This window comes from Phyllobates terribilis, unplaced genomic scaffold (assembly GCF_046119375.1).
Source record: "Phyllobates terribilis strain yellow unplaced genomic scaffold, ASM4611937v1 Scaffold_10__3_contigs__length_209671492, whole genome shotgun sequence".
Lineage (NCBI taxonomy): Eukaryota > Metazoa > Chordata > Amphibia > Anura > Dendrobatidae > Phyllobates > Phyllobates terribilis.
In genome coordinates, this window is record NW_027362770.1 from 192,871,750 (window position 1) to 192,888,606 (window position 16,857).

Below are 16,857 nucleotides of genomic sequence, written 5' to 3' on the forward strand. Positions count from 1 at the left end.
ACTGCAGCTGCATCCCCCTCCTGTCTACATATAGAGAGAGAAAAACTGCAGCTGCATCCCCCTCCTGTCTACATATATAGAGAGAAAAACTGCAGCTGCATCCCCCTCCTGTCTACATATAGAGAGAGAAAAACTGCAGCTGCATCCCCCTCCTGTCTACATATAGAGAGAAAATGTGCAGCTGCATCCCCCTCCTGTCTACATATAGAGAGAGAAAAACTGTAGCTGCATCCCCCTCCTGTCTACATATAGAGAGAAAAAGTGCAGCTGCATCCCCCTCCTGTCTACATATAGAGAGAGAAAAACTGCAGCTGCATCCCCCTCCTGTCTACATATAGAGAGAGAAAAAGTGCAGCTGCATCCCCCTCCTGTCTACATATAGAGAAAAAAAGTGCAGCTGCATCCCCCTCCTGTCTACATATAGAGAGAAAAACGGCAGCTGCATCCCCCTCCTGTCTACATATAGAAATAAAAACTGCAGCTGCATCCCCCTCCTGTCTACTTATAGAGATAAAAACTGCAGCTGCATCCCCCTCCTGTCTACATATAGAGAGAAAAACGGCAGCTGCATCCCCCTCCTGTCTACATATAGCGAGAAAAACTGCAGCTGCATCCCCCTCCTGTCTACATATAGAGAGAGAAAAACTGCAGCTGCACCCCCCTCCTGTCTACATATAGAGAGAAAAAGTGCAGCTGCATCCCCCTCCTGTCTACATATAGAGAGAAAAACTGCAGCTGCATCCCCCTCCTGTCTACATATAGAGAGAAAAACTTCAGCTGCATCCCCCTCCTGTCTACATATAGAGAGAAAAAGTGCAGCTGCATCCCCCTCCTGTCTACATATAGAGAGAAAAACTGCAGCTTCATCCCCCTCCTGTCTACATATAGAGAGAAAAACTTCAGCTGCATCCCCCTCCTGTCTACATATATAGAGAGAAAAACTGCAGCTGCATCCCCCTCCTGTCTACATATAGAGAGAAAAACTGCAGCTACATCCCCCTCCTGTCTACATATAGAGAGAAAAACTGCAGCTGCATCCCCCTCCTGTGTACATATAGAGAGAGAAAAACTGCAGCTGCATCCCCCTCCTGTCTACATATAGAGATAAAAACTGCAGCTGTATCCCCCTCTTGTCTACAGATAGAGAGAGAAAAACTGCAGCTGCGTCCCCCTCCTGTCTACATATAGGGAGAAAAACTGCAGCTGCATCCCCCTCCTGTCTACATATAGAGAGAAAAACTGCAGCTACATCCCCCTCCTGTCTACATATAGAGAGAGAAAAACTGCAGCTGCATCCCCCTCCTGTCTACATATAGAGAGAAAAACTGCAGCTGCATCCCCCTCCTGTCTACATATAGAGAGAAAAACTGCAGCTACATCCCCCTCCTGTCTACATATAGAGAGAAAAACTGCAGCTGCATCCCCCTCCTGTGTACATATAGAGAGAGAAAAACTGCAGCTGCATCCCCCTCCTGTCTACATATAGAGATAAAAACTGCAGCTGCATCCCCCTCTTGTCTACAGATAGAGAGAGAAAAACTGCAGCTGCGTCCCCCTCCTGTCTACAGATAGAGAGAAAAACTGCAGCTTCATCCCACTCCTGTCTACATATAGAGAGAAAAACTGCAGCTGCATCCCCCTCCTGTCTACATATAGAGAGAAAAACGGCAGCTGCATCCCCCTCCTGTCTACAGATAGAGAGAAAAACTGCAGCTGCATCCCACTCTTGTCTACATATAGAGAGAAAAACGGCAGCTGCATCCCCCTCCTGTCTACATATAGAGAGAAAAACTGCAGCTGCATCCCCCTCCTGTCTACAGATAGAGAGAGAATAACTGCAGCTACATCCCCCTCCTGTCTACATATAGAGAGAGAAAAACTGCAGCTGCATCCCCCTCCTGTCTACATATAGAGAGAAAAACTGCAGCTGCATCCCCCTCCTGTCTACATATAGAGAGAAAAACTGCAGCTTCATCCCCCTCCTGTCTACATATAGAGAAAAAAACTGCAGCTGCATCCCCCTCCTGTCTACAGATAGAGAGAAAAACTGCAGCTGCATCCCACTCTTGTCTACATATAGAGAGAAAAACGGCAGCTGCATCCCCCTCCTGTCTACATATAGAGAGAGAAAAACTGCAGCTGCATCCCCCTCCTGTCTACATATAGAGAGAAAAACTGCAGCTGCATCCCCCTCCTGTCTACATATAGAGAGAAAAACTGCAGCTTCATCCCCCTCCTGTCTACATATAGAGAAAAAAACTGCAGCTGCATCCCCCTCCTGTCTACAGATAGAGAGAAAAACTGCAGCTGCATCCCACTCTTGTCTACATATAGAGAGAAAAACGGCAGCTGCATCCCCCTCCTGTCTACAGATAGAGAGAGAATAACTGCAGCTGCATCCCCCTCCTGTCTACATATAGAGAGAGAAAAACTGCAGCTGCATCCCCCTCCTGTCTACATATAGAGAGAAAAACTGCAGCTGCATCCCCCTCCTGTCTACATATAGAGAGAAAAACTGCAGCTGCATCCCCCTCCTGTCTACATATACAGAGAAAAACTGCAGCTGCATCCCCCTCCTGTCTACAGATAGAGAGAAAAACTGCAGCTGCATCCCGCTCCTGTCTACATATAGAGAGAGAATAACTGCAGCTGCATCCCCCTCCTGCCCATGCAGTAGATGTGTTTTTCCTGCTGGAGGTTTTCTGTGCTGACAGCTGATGGATGTGATGGTCTCTCAGCGCCTGTCTCCCTCTGCGCCTTTTGCAGTGAGTATGCCGACCAGCGAGACCGAGTCTGTAAATACGGACAATGTGGGCAGCGGAGATGTGGAAGAGGAGAGCTGCGGAGTCCGGCTGGCGTGAGTACACCCCCTCCTCAGAACATGTCATAGCCAAGCAAGTACCCCTAAATCATGGGGGCTCCCTCCAGTAGAGGTCGAACTACAAGTGTCAGCACACCCTGAAAATATATCTCAATCATTCTGCAGTGTTATTTGCTTTACCTCCCAGTTCCCCTCTGCTTGCCGTCTATGAATGGAAACCTTCAATGTTTGCAAAAGATGGAAATCTGTCCTTTCACTGAGCAGGAGGTTGTAGATTCCTCTTCATAGACAGCGAGCGGAGATCCCAGAATAGTGAGAGACCGTGAGGTTGGGATGAATGTCTCAGTAATGAAGATCTCTGCATGCGCGTGTCGTGTGACCCGGCCAGGCTTGACTTGCTGAGTGTTGTAGTTCACGTGGATTCCCACCTCTGTTACTCTTCGTCTCCATCCCACGTTCACGGCTACTTGTCCCGTCACCCGGGTGAATAATGACATTTTTGACTCAACATCATTTCCATTTTGTCTTTCTTCCAGGCACAGGATTTCCAAGTCTAAATTTAGGTAAGAATTCTGAGTTATAAGGTGAAAAGCGACCGCTGCACATATCCTGCCCGAGTCCGGGCCCCGGAGGAAGCTTCAGCACAACCCAGCTATAGAATCTGCAGCGATCAGCCGGCTCCTCGTGGGCGGAGCTTAGTATAAAGTGGGCGTGTATAGAATCCTCTGCAATCAGCTGGCTCCTCACAGGCGGAGCTTAGTATAAAGTGGGCGTGTATAGAATCCTCTGCAATCAGCTGGCTCCTCACAGGCGGAGCTTAGTATAAAGTGGGCGTGTATAGAATCCTCTGCAATCAGCTGGCTCCTCACAGGCGGAGCTTAGTATAAAGTGGGCGTGTATAGAATCCTCTGCAATCAGCTGGCTCCTCACAGGCGGAGCTTAGTATAAAGTGGGCGTGTATGGAATCTGCAGCGATCAGCTGGCTCCTCGTGGGCGGGGCCTAGTATAAAGTGGGCATGTATAGAATCCTCTGCAAACAGCTGGCTCCTCACAGGTGGAGCTTAGTATAAAGTGGGCGTGTATAGAATCCTCTGCAATCAGCTGGCTCCTCACAGGCGGAGCTTAGTATAAAGTGGGCGTGTATAGAATCCTCTGCAATCAGCTGGCTCCTCACAGGCGGAGCTTAGTATAAAGTGGGCGTGTATGGAATCTGCAGCGATCAGCTGGCTCCTCATGGGCGGGGCCTAGTATAAAGTGGGCATGTATAGAATCCTCTGCAAACAGCTGGCTCCTCACAGGTGGAGCTTAGTATAAAGTGGGCGTGTATAGAATCCTCTGCAATCAGCTGGCTCCTCACAGGTGGAGCTTAGTATAAAGTGGGCATGTATAGAATCCTCTGCAATCAGCTGGCTCCTCACAGGCGGAGCTTAGTATAAAGTGGGCGTGTATAGAATCCTCTGCAATCAGCTGGCTCCTCACAGGTGGAGCTTAGTATAAAGTGGGCGTGTATAGAATCCTCTGCAATCAGCTGGCTCCTCACAGGCGGAGCTTAGTATAAAGTGGGCGTGTATAGAATCCTCTGCAATCATCTGGCTCCTCACAGGCGGAGCTTAGTATAAAGTGGGCATGTATAGAATCCTCTGCAATCATCTGGCTCCTCACAGGCGGAGCTTAGTATAAAGTGGGCGTGTATAGAATCCTCTGCAATCATCTGGCTCCTCACAGGTGGAGCTTAGTATAAAGTGGGCGTGTATAGAATCCTCTGCAATCAGCTGGCTCCTCACAGGTGGAGCTTAGTATAAAGTGGGCATGTATAGAATCCTCTGCAATCAGCTGGCTCCTCACAGGTGGAGCTTAGTATAAAGTGGGCGTGTATAGAATCCTCTGCAATCATCTGGCTCCTCACAGGCGGAGCTTAGTATAAAGTGTTCGTGTATGGAATCTGCAGCGATCAGCCGGCTCCTCGTGGGCGGAGCTTAGTATAAAGTGGTCGTGTATGGAATCTGCAGCGATCAGCTGGCTCCTCACAGGCGGAGCTTAGTATAAAGTGGTCGTGTATAGAATCCTCTGCAATCAGCTGGCTCCTCACAGGCGGAGCTTAGTATAAAGTGGGCGTGTATGGAATCTGCAGCGATCAGCTGGCTCCTCATGGGCGGGGCCTAGTATAAAGTGGGCGTGTATACAATCCTCTGTAAACAGCTGGCTCCTCACAGGCGGAGCTTAGTATAAAGTGGGTGTGTTTAGAATCCTCTGCAATCATCTGGCTCCTCACAGGCGGAGCTTAGTATAAAGTGGGCGTGTATAGAATCCTCTGCAATCATCTGGCTCCTCACAGGCGGAGCTTAGTATAAAGTGGTCGTGTATGGAATCTGCAGCAATCAGCCGTCTCCTCATGGGCGGGGCCTAGTATAAAGTGGGCATGTATAGAATCTGCAGCGATCAGCCGGCTCCTCGTTGGTGGGGCCTAATACAAAGTGGGCATGTATAGAATCCGCTGCTATCAGCCGTCACCTCATGGGCAGAGCTTAGTATAAAGTGGGCGTTTAGAATCCTCAGCAGCCTGCTCCTCACAGGCGGAGCTTAGTATAAAGTGGACGTGTATATAATTTGCTTCGCTCTGCCATCTCCTTATGGGTGGGGCTTAGTATAAAGTGGGCGTGTATATCATATGCTTTGCTCAGCCATCTCATGGGCGGAGCTTAGTATAAAGTGGGCGTGTATGAATCTGCAGCGATCAGCCGGCTCCTCGTGGGTGGGGCCTAGTATAAAGTGGGCGTGTATAGAATACTCTGCAATCTGCTGGCTCCTCAGAGGCGGAGCTTAGTATAAAGTGGGCGTGTATAGAATATGCTTTGCTCCGCCATCTCATCATGAGCGGAGCTTAGTATAAAGTGGGCGTGTATAGAATATGCTTTGCTCCGCCATCTTCTCATGGGCGGAGCTTAGTATAAAGTGGGCGTGTATAGAATATGCTTTGCTCCGCCATCTCCTCATGGGCGGAGCTTAGTATAAAGTGGGCGTGTATAGAATATGCTTTGCTCCGCCATCTCCTCATGGGCGGAGCTTAGTATAAAGTGGGCGTGCATCGAACAGCCATTCCACATCCTGAAGGATACATGGTGACAGCGTCTCAGAGCGCCACATTAAGGCATCCAATGCGATTTTCACGTTTTCTTATCTGAACGTGGCCCCTTACTGCAAAGCTTCACAGTCTGGGAAATCAGGATCATGGAGACTTTTCTAGGCTCCTGCACGGCATATCTATATAACGGCAGGGAGGCTGCGGGGGGTGACGGTCGGGGGGTGGACACCTATTGGGCTCGGTCCGGGCAGCTGCACACATTTGTGTGAGTTCTCCATCGTGGTGTCGGCTCCTTGAAGACGGGAAGGTCTCGGGGGGCCGGCAGAGCAGGGGTTAATATATCTTCTGGTTATAGAGTCATTCACAAATGTCAGCTGCATTCAGGAGATAATTATTGGCTGTACAAGATACTTAGCGCTAATTACAGACCTCCCACTCCGAAGATCTGAGCAGCTTCAGATACAATGGACCGGGGGTAATCGAGTGTAAAAAGGGGATCTGCCGCGCTTAACCCGTCTTCGGGAGAATGCCTTCCGGTCAGTAGGGACATGTCTGTGAGGAGAAGCAGCTGCCCACGTGGACCCCTCCGCCGCCAGGATCCCCGTGACGTAAAGGCCGCCCCTATATCAGATCTTTATTGGCGGCATTATATCCGACCCACGGAGGAGCGCACACAGATGGATCCCATCTTATAAAGGGATCGCTGCGATCGCTGCGGCCCCGTTCCTGCACAGTGACTGCCTCCCACCATGCAGGGAAACCGCCCCGTTCAGGGGATGCAGCACTGCAGACCCCCCCCAGAGCATAGACCCCCACCCATCATAAAGAGATGAACGTTCACCATTTACTGGATCCCTGCTTGCTGTCAGTGAATGGGACCGTTCAGAGGTTATAAACATGTCCTGATCTCATACCTCTCACAGCTGAGGGGTTGTAACAGTTTATGAATGAAGCAGTCACGAGAGATTTAAGCTCAACCCTTGACCAGAAACTACAACTCCCAGCACTGCTTGATGACCGCAAGCTGTCGGGCATAACGTCCGAAGTCTGGGAAGGATCTCTGATTTACACTGGGAAAACTGTGACAAACCCTCAGCTGTAAACAGGCTTTTAGTGGAAGCGAGAAACTTATAGCAAGCAGAGATCATGAAAATGGAGATATTCTGACCTATTCACATGGGATTAGAAAAGCTCCTTAAGACGAGAATCTTCCCTTTTCCTTCTAGTCGTTATTGGCGGCGGTGGAATCGGTTTTGCCGGAGGAAATGCCGAGCGGCGGTGAAGTCAAACGTCTTCTACTGGCTGGTGATATTCCTGGTGTTCCTGAACACGCTCACCATCGCCTCCGAACACTACAACCAACCGGACTGGCTCACAGAGGTACAAGGTGAGGACCCGGGAGCCGCTCATTGTATGGATCCAGGGAAGAGCGCTGACATTCACTTACGTAGTGTGGCGCCACCTGGTGGTCACAGTGTATAGCAGCTCAGCTCCTCTGACCTATGACGGGACTATGTAAAAGGGAAAGGGATGATTTCCTCTTTTCCCTCCAGACACGACAAACAAGGTCCTCCTAGCGCTGTTCACAGCCGAGATGCTCCTGAAGATGTACAGCCTCGGCCTCCAGGCTTACTTCGTCTCCCTCTTTAACCGCTTTGACTGCTTCATCGTCTGCGGGGGGATTCTGGAGACCATCCTGGTGGAAACCAAAATCATGTCTCCTTTGGGCATTTCCGTCCTGCGATGTGTGCGCCTCCTCAGGATCTTCAAGATCACCAGGTATGGAGGAAGGCGTCGGTCGGGAGGAGTTACTCCACCATTCTGCCAGGGTTTCACTAGTTTAATAATCTAACCCCTTTTTTTTTTTTTTTTTTTTACATTGCATGAAAATAAAATAAAGACCCCCATTGTCGACTTGTAGAAAATGGGTGGAGCCAGGTAGTGGGATATGGGCATGTCCTGTGTAGTGGCCAATAGCGTGTCTGATATTGCAGGTACTGGAACTCGCTGAGTAATCTCGTGGCCTCGCTGCTGAATTCGGTGCGCTCCATTGCGTCCCTGCTGCTCCTCCTCTTCCTCTTCATCATCATCTTCTCGTTGCTCGGGATGCAACTTTTCGGGGGTAAATTTAACTTTGACGAGATGCAGACGCGCAGGAGCACGTTCGACAACTTTCCGCAGGCGCTGCTGACGGTCTTCCAGGTGCGGTATCTCCGGCAGGTGACGCCGGTCTTTTGGTCTCCACAGGAAAGTTTCTTAACAGGTTTTCTCCTTTAGATCCTCACAGGCGAGGACTGGAACTCTGTGATGTACGACGGGATCATGGCGTACGGCGGACCCTCCTTTCCTGGGATGCTCGTCTGTATATACTTCATCATCCTCTTCATCTGCGGGAATTGTATCCTTTATGTGAAGGGATAAATACAGCGGGCCGGTGTGTGGGGCCTGGCAGACGTGCACCACAGATGTGGATCCAACAGGGGGCAGCAGCAATATGTAAGGTGATAAGTCACTGATTGATGGGACCCCCACTGATGAAAAGATCGGGGGTCCTATGCACTTTGCTTCATTGCGCTCTCATTTGAAAGAGGGACACAGAAAACACATTCTTGTGATCGGCGGGCGTCCGTACAATTTACATAGCGGTCAGTTGCTTGTTCCGCAGACAGCTATATCTCCCGGCCGCACTCTCGGTTCGACCAGACGGGTTTTCTCCCATGGGGGCAAGAAATAAAAATCTAAAGCCCAGACTTTCTTTAGGTCTCCATGGATTTTACTTGGTCGGCCAACCCTACCAAAATCCACGGGATTGGCCAACGTTGCAGGGTTTGTAGATGCCGCCGGCAGCTCTGAATCTGCCTCCGAGTTCCTTATCTTTGCACAGACATCCTTCTGAATGTCTTCTTGGCCATCGCTGTCGACAATCTGGCTGACGCCGAGAGTCTGACTTCAGCTCAGAAGGAGGAGGAAGAAGAGAAGGAGAGAAAGAAGCTGGCTCGGTGGGTCCGGCGAGGAGTCTCGCCAGCACTTTATTCAATTATCCTCTACTACTACGCCAAAACTGAGTGCCCCAGCCCTGGCCCGTGACTGGTAAATCCTGCTTCTTGTGCAAACCTGTGACTGACAACCTCAGATCTCCTTAAGGCCTTAAAGATCCAGTGTTGTCAGCACTGAACGTTAAGGGCGCGTTCACAAGGAGGACACTTCATGCAGATTCTGCTCATGTAGTCAGCCCCCGCATTCATTTCAGAGCAGTCATAGTTCATACGCTGCAGTCAGGCGCAGATCCTCCACAAATCCACCTGGTTCGAGCCTCGGCTTCCGATTTCTGCTGCAGAACCTCTTACAACGAGTCCAACATAACAATCACTATTGGACGTTAATGACAAATTCAGTAACACGTCACTGTATCTTCTATCTGCTTGTGTTGCTTAGAACGGCCAGTCCGGAGAAAAAGCAAGACAACGACACCATAGGAAAGTCCCCAGTGCCGGCCCTGGAGGAGAACAAGGAAAAGATAGAGCTGAAGGCGATCACGGCCGACGGGGAGTCTCCAGTAACAACCAAGGTGTGAACAGCATCATAGCGACTGATGGTCTAGTGTTATTGGCCCATTTCTGCTTGTAGAGGAGGACGCTGAGGAAGGCTTACGTACTGCGGGGTCCTCGTGGGTGGAGCGCGACACAGGAAGTGTCTCCGCCCCCGCAGATCCTGCCCTAGTCATAGCACAGTAATATATCCCGTGTATTTGCTTAAAACATTGATATCTTTTGTATGTAGATTAATGTAGAGGAATATCCATCTCATGAGAACAATGAGAAAACCCCTTACCCCAGCAACAATGACAACCCAGGTAATGTAACGTTCACTGATTTACAGTAATCATAGATATTGCTACTAAGAGAGTAGGAAAGGTCCCGGAGAGTGTTGGAGATACTTTGTGGATATTAAACAGATGATATTATAAAAGTTGAATGTCACTGTAAAACCATCTTCTAACACAGTCTCTCGGATGAGCGCACTCAGCTCATGCTTCCCTCTGAAGCGTTACTTCCGGGAAACCCTCCATTGTAACTGTTTCAATAGATGTTCAGCTGGTTACATGCATTTCTTTATCATTGTCTTATTGTGCTTTCTCAGGAGAAGAGGAAGAAGAAGAACCTGAGATGCCAGTTGGTCCTCGTCCTCGCCCTCTCTCTGAATTGCACATTAAGGAAAAAGCAGCTCCAATGCCGGAAGCCACCGCGTTCTTCATTTTCCGTTCAGATAACAAGTAATTTCAACGTCCGGTGTGACATCAGTCTCATCTGTTGAGCTTAAAACTAATGACCAAGCTGGAAATTTGTAGAGATGACTCTTTGCCGGTAGAGATGGCTCTCTGCCGGTAGAGATGGCTCTCTGCCGGTAGAGATGGCTCCTGGTTGGTAGAGATGCCTCTTGGTTGGTAGAGATGGCTCTTGGTTGGTAGAGATGGCTCTTGGTTGGTAGAGATGGCTCTTTGTTTGTAGTATTTACTGTTTGTTGGAAGAAATGGCTCTCTGCCGGTAGAGATGGCTCCTGGTTGGTAGAAATGGCTCTTGGTTGATAGAAATGGCTCTTGGTTGGTAGAGATGGCTCTTTGTTTGTAGTATTTACTGTTTGTTAGTAGAGATGGTTCTTTGTTGGAAGAGATGGCTCTTTGCCGGTATACGTGGCTCTCTGCTGGTAGAGATGGCTCTCTGCCGGTAGAGATGGCTCTCTGCCGGTAGAGATGGCTCCTGGTTGGTAGAGATGGCTCCTGGTTGGTAGAGATGCCTCTTGGTTGGGAGAAATGCCTCTTGGTTGGTAGAAATGGCTCTTGGTTGGTAGAAATGGCTCTTTGTTTGTAGTATTTACTGTTTGTTGGTAGAGATGGCTCTTTGTTGGAAGAGATGGCTCTTTGCCGGTAGAGGTGGCTCTCTGCTGGTAGAGATGGCTTTTTGTTGGTAGAGATGGCTCTTTGTTTCTAGAGATGGCTCTTTGTTCTGGAGATGGCTTTTTGTTGGTAGAGATGACTCTCTTGTGGAAACAGCCAGGATCTTTGGGACACAGCTGAATATTTAGGATAGAGCTGTGATCTTGGGATAGAACTAGATTTTTTGGATAAAGCTTCATCTTTGGAGTAGAGCTGGATCTTTACCCATTGAACTGGGTCTTTGGGAAAGAGACCGATCTTTGGGATAGAGTCGGATCTTATTCCAGAGGAGCTGGATCTTTGGGATAGAGTCGGATCTTATTCCAGAGGAGCTGGATCTTTGGGATAGAGTCGGATCTTTTTCCAGAGGAGCTGGATCTTTGGGATAGAGTCGGATCTTTTTCCAGAGGAGCTGGATCTTTGGGATAGAGTCGGATCTTATTCCAGAAGAGCTGGATCTTTGGGATAGAGTCTGATCTTTTTCCAGAGGAGCTGGATCTTTGGGATAGAGTCGGATCTTATTCCAGAGGAGCTGGATCTTTGGGATAGAGTCGAATCTTTTTCCAGAGGAGCTGGATCTTTGGGATAGAGTCGGATATTTTTCCAGAAGAGCTGGATCTTTGGGATAGAGTCGGATCTTATTCCAGAGGAGCTGGATCTTTGGGATAGTCAAATCTTTTTCCAGAGGAGCTGAATCTTTGGGAAAGAGTCGGATCTTTTTCCAGAGGAGCTGGATCTTTGGGATAGAGTCGGATCTTTTTCCAGAGGAGCTGGATCTTTGGGATAGAGTCGGATCTTATTCCAGAAGAGCTGGATCTTTGGGATAGAGTCGGATCTTATTCCAGAGGAGCTGGATCTTTGGGATAGAGTCGAATCTTTTTCCAGAGGAGCTGGATCTTTGGGATAGAGTCAGATCTTATTCCAGAGGAGCTGGATCTTTGGGATAGAGTCGGATGTTATTCCAGAGGAGCTGGATCTTTGGGATAGAGTCGGATCTTATTCCAGAGGAGCTGGATCTTTGGGATAGAGTCGGATCTTATTCCAGAGGAGCTGGATCTTTGGGATAGAGTCGGATGTTATTCCAGAGGAGCTGGATCTTTGGGATAGAGTCGGATCTTATTCCAGAGGAGGTGGATCTTTGGGATAGAGTCAGATCTTTTTCCAGAGGAGCTGGATCTTTGGGATAGAGCTGGATCTTTTTCCAGAGGAGCTGGATCGTTGGGATAGAGCTGGAACTTTTTCCAGAGGAGCTGGATCTTTGGGATAGAGTCAGATCTTATTCCAGAGGAGCTGGATCTTTGGGATAGAGTCGGATCTTATTCCAGAGGAGCTGGATCTTTGGGATAGAGTCGGATGTTATTCCAGAGGAGCTGGATCTTTGGGATAGAGTCGAATCTTATTCCAGAGGAGCTGGATCTTTGGGATAGAGTCGGATCTTTTTCCAGAGGAGCTGGATCTTTGGGATAGAGTCGAATCTTATTCCAGAGGAGCTCGATCTTTGGGATAGAGTCGGATCTTATTCCAGAGGAGCTGGATCTTTGGGATAGAGTCGGATCTTATTCCAGAGGAGCTGGATCTTTGGGATAGAGTCGGATGTTATTCCAGAGGAGCTGGATCTTTGGGATAGAGTCGAATCTTATTCCAGAGGAGCTGGATCTTTGGGATAGAGTCGGATCTTTTTCCAGAGGAGCTGGATCTTTGGGATAGAGTCGAATCTTATTCCAGAGGAGCTCGATCTTTGGGATAGAGTCGGATCTTATTCCAGAGGAGCTGGATCTTTGGGATAGAGTCGGATGTTATTCCAGAGGAGCTGGATCTTTGGGATAGAGTCGAATCTTATTCCAGAGGAGCTGGATCTTTGGGATAGAGTCTGATCTTTTTCCAGAGGAGCTGGATCTTTGGGATAGTGTCGGATCTTTTTCCAGAGGAGCTGGATCTTTGGGATAGAGTTGGAACTTTTTCCAGAGGAGCTGGATCTTTGGGATTGTGCCGGTTCTTCGCAGGGACAAGTTTAGGATGGAGCTTGTGATGTTTCTCTCATATGTTGACTGCTGTGACTTTGCTTTCCTCGTACTTCTCCCACTTTCGGGAATTGGGTCAGCTCCTTCTATCCTTGCTAATTAGTCCAAGGCCCTTCATGGTCAGTAAACTCACGGGAACTGCTAGGCTCAGATATTTTTTATTATTTTTTGTTAGGGAGATGTCGTTTCCATTTTAACCCCTCGTCTGCTTTCTATTCACAGGTTTCGACTCCATTGCCACAGAATTGTCAACAATAACATCTTCACTAACCTCATCCTCTTCTTCATCCTCCTGAGCAGCATCTCGTTGGCCGCAGAAGACCCCGTGCGACACTATTCCTTCAGGAATCAAGTATGCACAATGTCTCCTCTTGTCTGGGGTATGGGAGATCCAACCTGATCCCTCTCACCCCGTCACGTCACCCGGCAGGAGCCGTCTGTGCCGAGATATTTCTCTTTTTATATTTTATTACAAAGCTAAACTGGAAACGTCTGGTAGATGTGCAACGTTCCCGGGTGCACGGGTGTGCGGCATTAAATGTCCAGATCTCCAGTATGGTGTCTGACTATAGAGCTAGTAGGTTAACCCCTTATTGACTGCTAGGTAATCCACAATGTGACGAGCTCTCAGCTGTGTGAGCAGGAGCGGTTCCCTTTAGCTTTGTAGTAAAGTGTAAAATCCAGCAACGGCGGTTCCCGTCACTAACCCTTCATAGCTCGCTGTCCTTAGTCATAGCCCTTTACGTTATTTTTATTCTTGCATTTTCCATCCTAAACGTTGCCTTAAAACCCATTTCTATTCTCCTTTCTATCCTCCTCTCTGATGACTATTCCGCGGCCCCCTGAGGTCGCCGTGTTCTCCGGACCGCCCCGCTCATCGTCTTTGTGTCTTTCAGGTCCTCTTTTATTTTGATATAGTTTTCACCGTCATTTTCACCGTTGAGATTGCGTTGAAGGTAACGGAGCCGCGACCGCGCGGTCATCCTCTCCATCTCTGCTCAGCGCTAACGCACCGCCGCCCCCTGTCTGCCGCTCCTTCCACCTGCACTAACCACTCTCTGCTCTGTCTTTCAGATTCTAGGAAACGCTGATTACGTTTTCACTAGCATTTTCACTTTAGAAATCATCCTTAAGGTAAACGGCAAAAAAAATAAAAAAAACCTTAAACGCTGTCTGTAGGGTCTGCAGCCTGGTTACCTACACAGGGGCCCTAAGAAGTAGTGGGGCCACCACACAGAGGGCTGTGCAGACTAGCCAGCCAAAAAGCGTAAATCTAGGAACTCAACAGTCGGCCTCATGGAAAACCTCCGTGTGGACGGACCCTTAGGGTGGGTGGGTCGGATACATTCAGGCCGCCCCTAGATTGGCACAGCTCTCACAATTACCGGGGACGTAGATTTGTTCAAAGGTTAAAATAGAAAATAATCCGAACATAAGAAAGGAAATTACAAGATGGCGCCGTACGCACGCAGAGGAGCGAGGTTTTCTTCTAGTACCATCACTACGTTATGGCCTTGATGTCAGGACGCAGACTCTTGTCTCCTGCATGTTGTCACACGACCCGGAGTGGTTGTCACGCGTGTGCATGGTTTGCACTCACCATTAGTCCGTGCCCTGATCGGCCATTGCAGCCGCTGACACCGCAGGACTCCTCACAGATCTTGTGGAGTCCAGGTCTCACCGGGTCACATTGGTGCTTTACGGTTGTGGCTGGTCGGTGTGTGTCCACGTGGCTTCACGTGCATGGACGTGGCACAGCATGCTTTACGGTTGTGGCTGGTCGGTGTGTGTCCGCGTGGCTTCACGTGCTCATTAAATGCATGGACGTGGCACAGCATGCTTTACGGTTGTGGCTGGTCGGTGTGTGTCCGCGTGGCTTCACGTGCTCATTACATGCATAGACGTGGCACAGCATGCTTTACGGTTGTGGCTGGTCGGTGTGTGTCCACGTGGCTTCACGTGCATGGACGTGGCACAGCATGCTTTACGGTTGTGGCTGGTCGGTGTGTGTCCGCGAGGCTTCACATGCATGGACGTGGCACAGCATGCTTTACGGTTGTGGCTGGTCGGTGTGTGTCCGCGAGGCTTCACATGCATGGACGTGGCACAGCATGCTTTACGGTTGTGGCTGGTCGGTGTGTGTCCGCGAGGCTTCACATGCATGGACGTGGCACAGCATGCTTTACGGTTGTGGCTGGTCGGTGTGTGTCCGCGAGGCTTCACGTGCATGGACGTGGCACAGCATGCTTTACGGTTGTGGCTGGTCGGTGTGTGTCCGCGTGGCTTCACGTGCTCATTACACGCATGGGCGTGGCACAGCATGCTTTACGGTTGTGGCTGGTCGGTGTGTGTCCGCGAGGCTTCACGTGCATGGACGTGGCACAGCATGCTTTACGGTTGTGGCTGGTCGGTGTGTGTCCGCGTGGCTTCACGTGCTCATTACACGCATGGGCGTGGCACAGCATGCTTTACGGTTGTGGCTGGTCGGTGTGTGTCCGCGTGGCTTCACGTGCTCATTACACGCATGGGCGTGGCACAGCATGCTTTACGGTTGTGGCTGGTCGGTGTGTGTCCGCGAGGCTTCACGTGCATGGACGTGGCACAGCATGCTTTACGGTTGTGGCTGGTCGGTGTGTGTCCGCGTGGCTTCACGTGCTCATTAAATGCATGGGCGTGGCACAGCATGCTTTACGGTTGTGGCTGGTCGGTGTGTGTCCGCGTGGCTTCACGTGCTCATTACATGCATGGACGTGGCACAGCACAGTGTCTCTGCTCACACACATTGTTTCCCGTCTCACTCGTGCGTCTCGGCTTTCAGATGACGGCGTACGGGGCCTTCCTACACAAGGGATCCTTCTGCAGGAATTACTTTAATATTTTGGACCTGCTGGTGGTCAGCGTCTCTCTCATCTCATTCGGAATACAGTAAGTGGGAGCCACGATGTCCGACTCGCCGGCATGGACCCTCTTACCAATCTTCCCTTCTCATGTCCTAGGTCCAGCGCTATCAACGTGGTGAAGATTCTGCGGGTTCTGCGGGTTTTACGACCCCTCAGGGCCATTAACAGAGCAAAAGGCCTCAAGGTGGGTGACAATATAATGTCGGTGGGTGAGGGGGCCGCACTTAGTGACATCTTAACCAGTCCAGGACTGGGCCATTTTCAGGACAAGTTTTCAGGATTTTTCTAATTTTTTTTTCCCATTTTGACATTAAAATAATTTTTGAATTTTTTTGTGATACGAGGGCCTTCATTTTTTTTTGTTATTTGTATACTGTTTTTTCTTTTTATTTTTTTTTTTCATTATCAGGCGATATTTTCCTATGACCACAAAGGAATACTTTTTTTTATTATTATTTATTTATTTATTACCTCCTTTTTGTTATTTTTTTTTATTTTCCATTTATGTCACATATTGTGCCCTCCATAAGGTCATAAAACATCTTTGGGGGGGCCAATTCAACATCTAAATACTTTTTTTTTTAATCTGAGTTCCCTTGTAACTGGGCTGGTGTATAAGCCCCCGGTTACAGGGGAACTTCAGCTTTCTGGCTGACTTGGTCTCCTAGGACCTCCTGAGAACTAGTGATGCCATGGTCAGGAACAGGAAGCGCCGTCAGTACTTCCAATGCTGTATACACAGGGCTTGTTCAGCGTCGTGTATACAGCGATCTGGAAGACGGTAACAAAATGTCTCTGCCTTCTCTATGGGGGACGCAGCTGCATGCAATCATTAAGCCTTTTTTCATTGCTTTGTGCAAAAAGTTTCAAATAGTTTTAAATATTTAAAGTTTTTGTGTTGAAGGGGTTTCCCCACAGGATAGTGGATAAATGTCTGATCGCTGGGGGTCCCACCAATGGTACTGCCCCTGGTCTCAAGAACGGGGGTACCCGATCCTATGTTCCTGTTAATGGCCGCACATCAGGCCGACGGACTTAGGTCATCATGCAGCGAGAAGAGTTGGGACCCCCTGTTTTAGTGATTATCGGGGTTCCCCCCC

The 16,857-nt window shown here is 49.2% G+C and overlaps 1 protein-coding gene across 9 annotated transcripts in view; it reads left to right on the plus strand.

Moving 5' to 3' along the window:
* CACNA1C (calcium voltage-gated channel subunit alpha1 C) overlaps nt 1-16,857 on the plus strand; it is a 553,842-nt gene that overhangs the window by 443,403 nt on the left and 93,582 nt on the right. For 5 of the 9 annotated variants that reach the window (XM_073650387.1, XM_073650391.1, XM_073650393.1 and 2 more), the window contains exons 10-23: nt 2,767-2,857; nt 3,358-3,384; nt 7,130-7,290; nt 7,457-7,682; nt 7,898-8,105; nt 8,181-8,301; nt 8,788-8,902; nt 9,339-9,471; nt 9,684-9,756; nt 10,044-10,176; nt 13,080-13,209; nt 13,932-13,991; nt 15,676-15,782; nt 15,854-15,941. In XM_073650387.1, the coding sequence (XP_073506488.1) occupies nt 2,767-2,857; nt 3,358-3,384; nt 7,130-7,290; nt 7,457-7,682; nt 7,898-8,105; nt 8,181-8,301; nt 8,788-8,902; nt 9,339-9,471; nt 9,684-9,756; nt 10,044-10,176; nt 13,080-13,209; nt 13,932-13,991; nt 15,676-15,782; nt 15,854-15,941 (1,673 nt within the window). Of the gene's footprint in view, nt 1-2,766; nt 2,858-3,357; nt 3,385-7,129; nt 7,291-7,456; nt 7,683-7,897; nt 8,106-8,180; nt 8,302-8,787; nt 8,903-9,338; nt 9,472-9,683; nt 9,757-10,043; nt 10,177-13,079; nt 13,210-13,753; nt 13,814-13,931; nt 13,992-15,675; nt 15,783-15,853; nt 15,942-16,857 lie in introns of all 9 variants that reach the window. The other 4 variants (XM_073650389.1, XM_073650392.1, XM_073650390.1 and 1 more) reach the window with 2 other exon arrangements.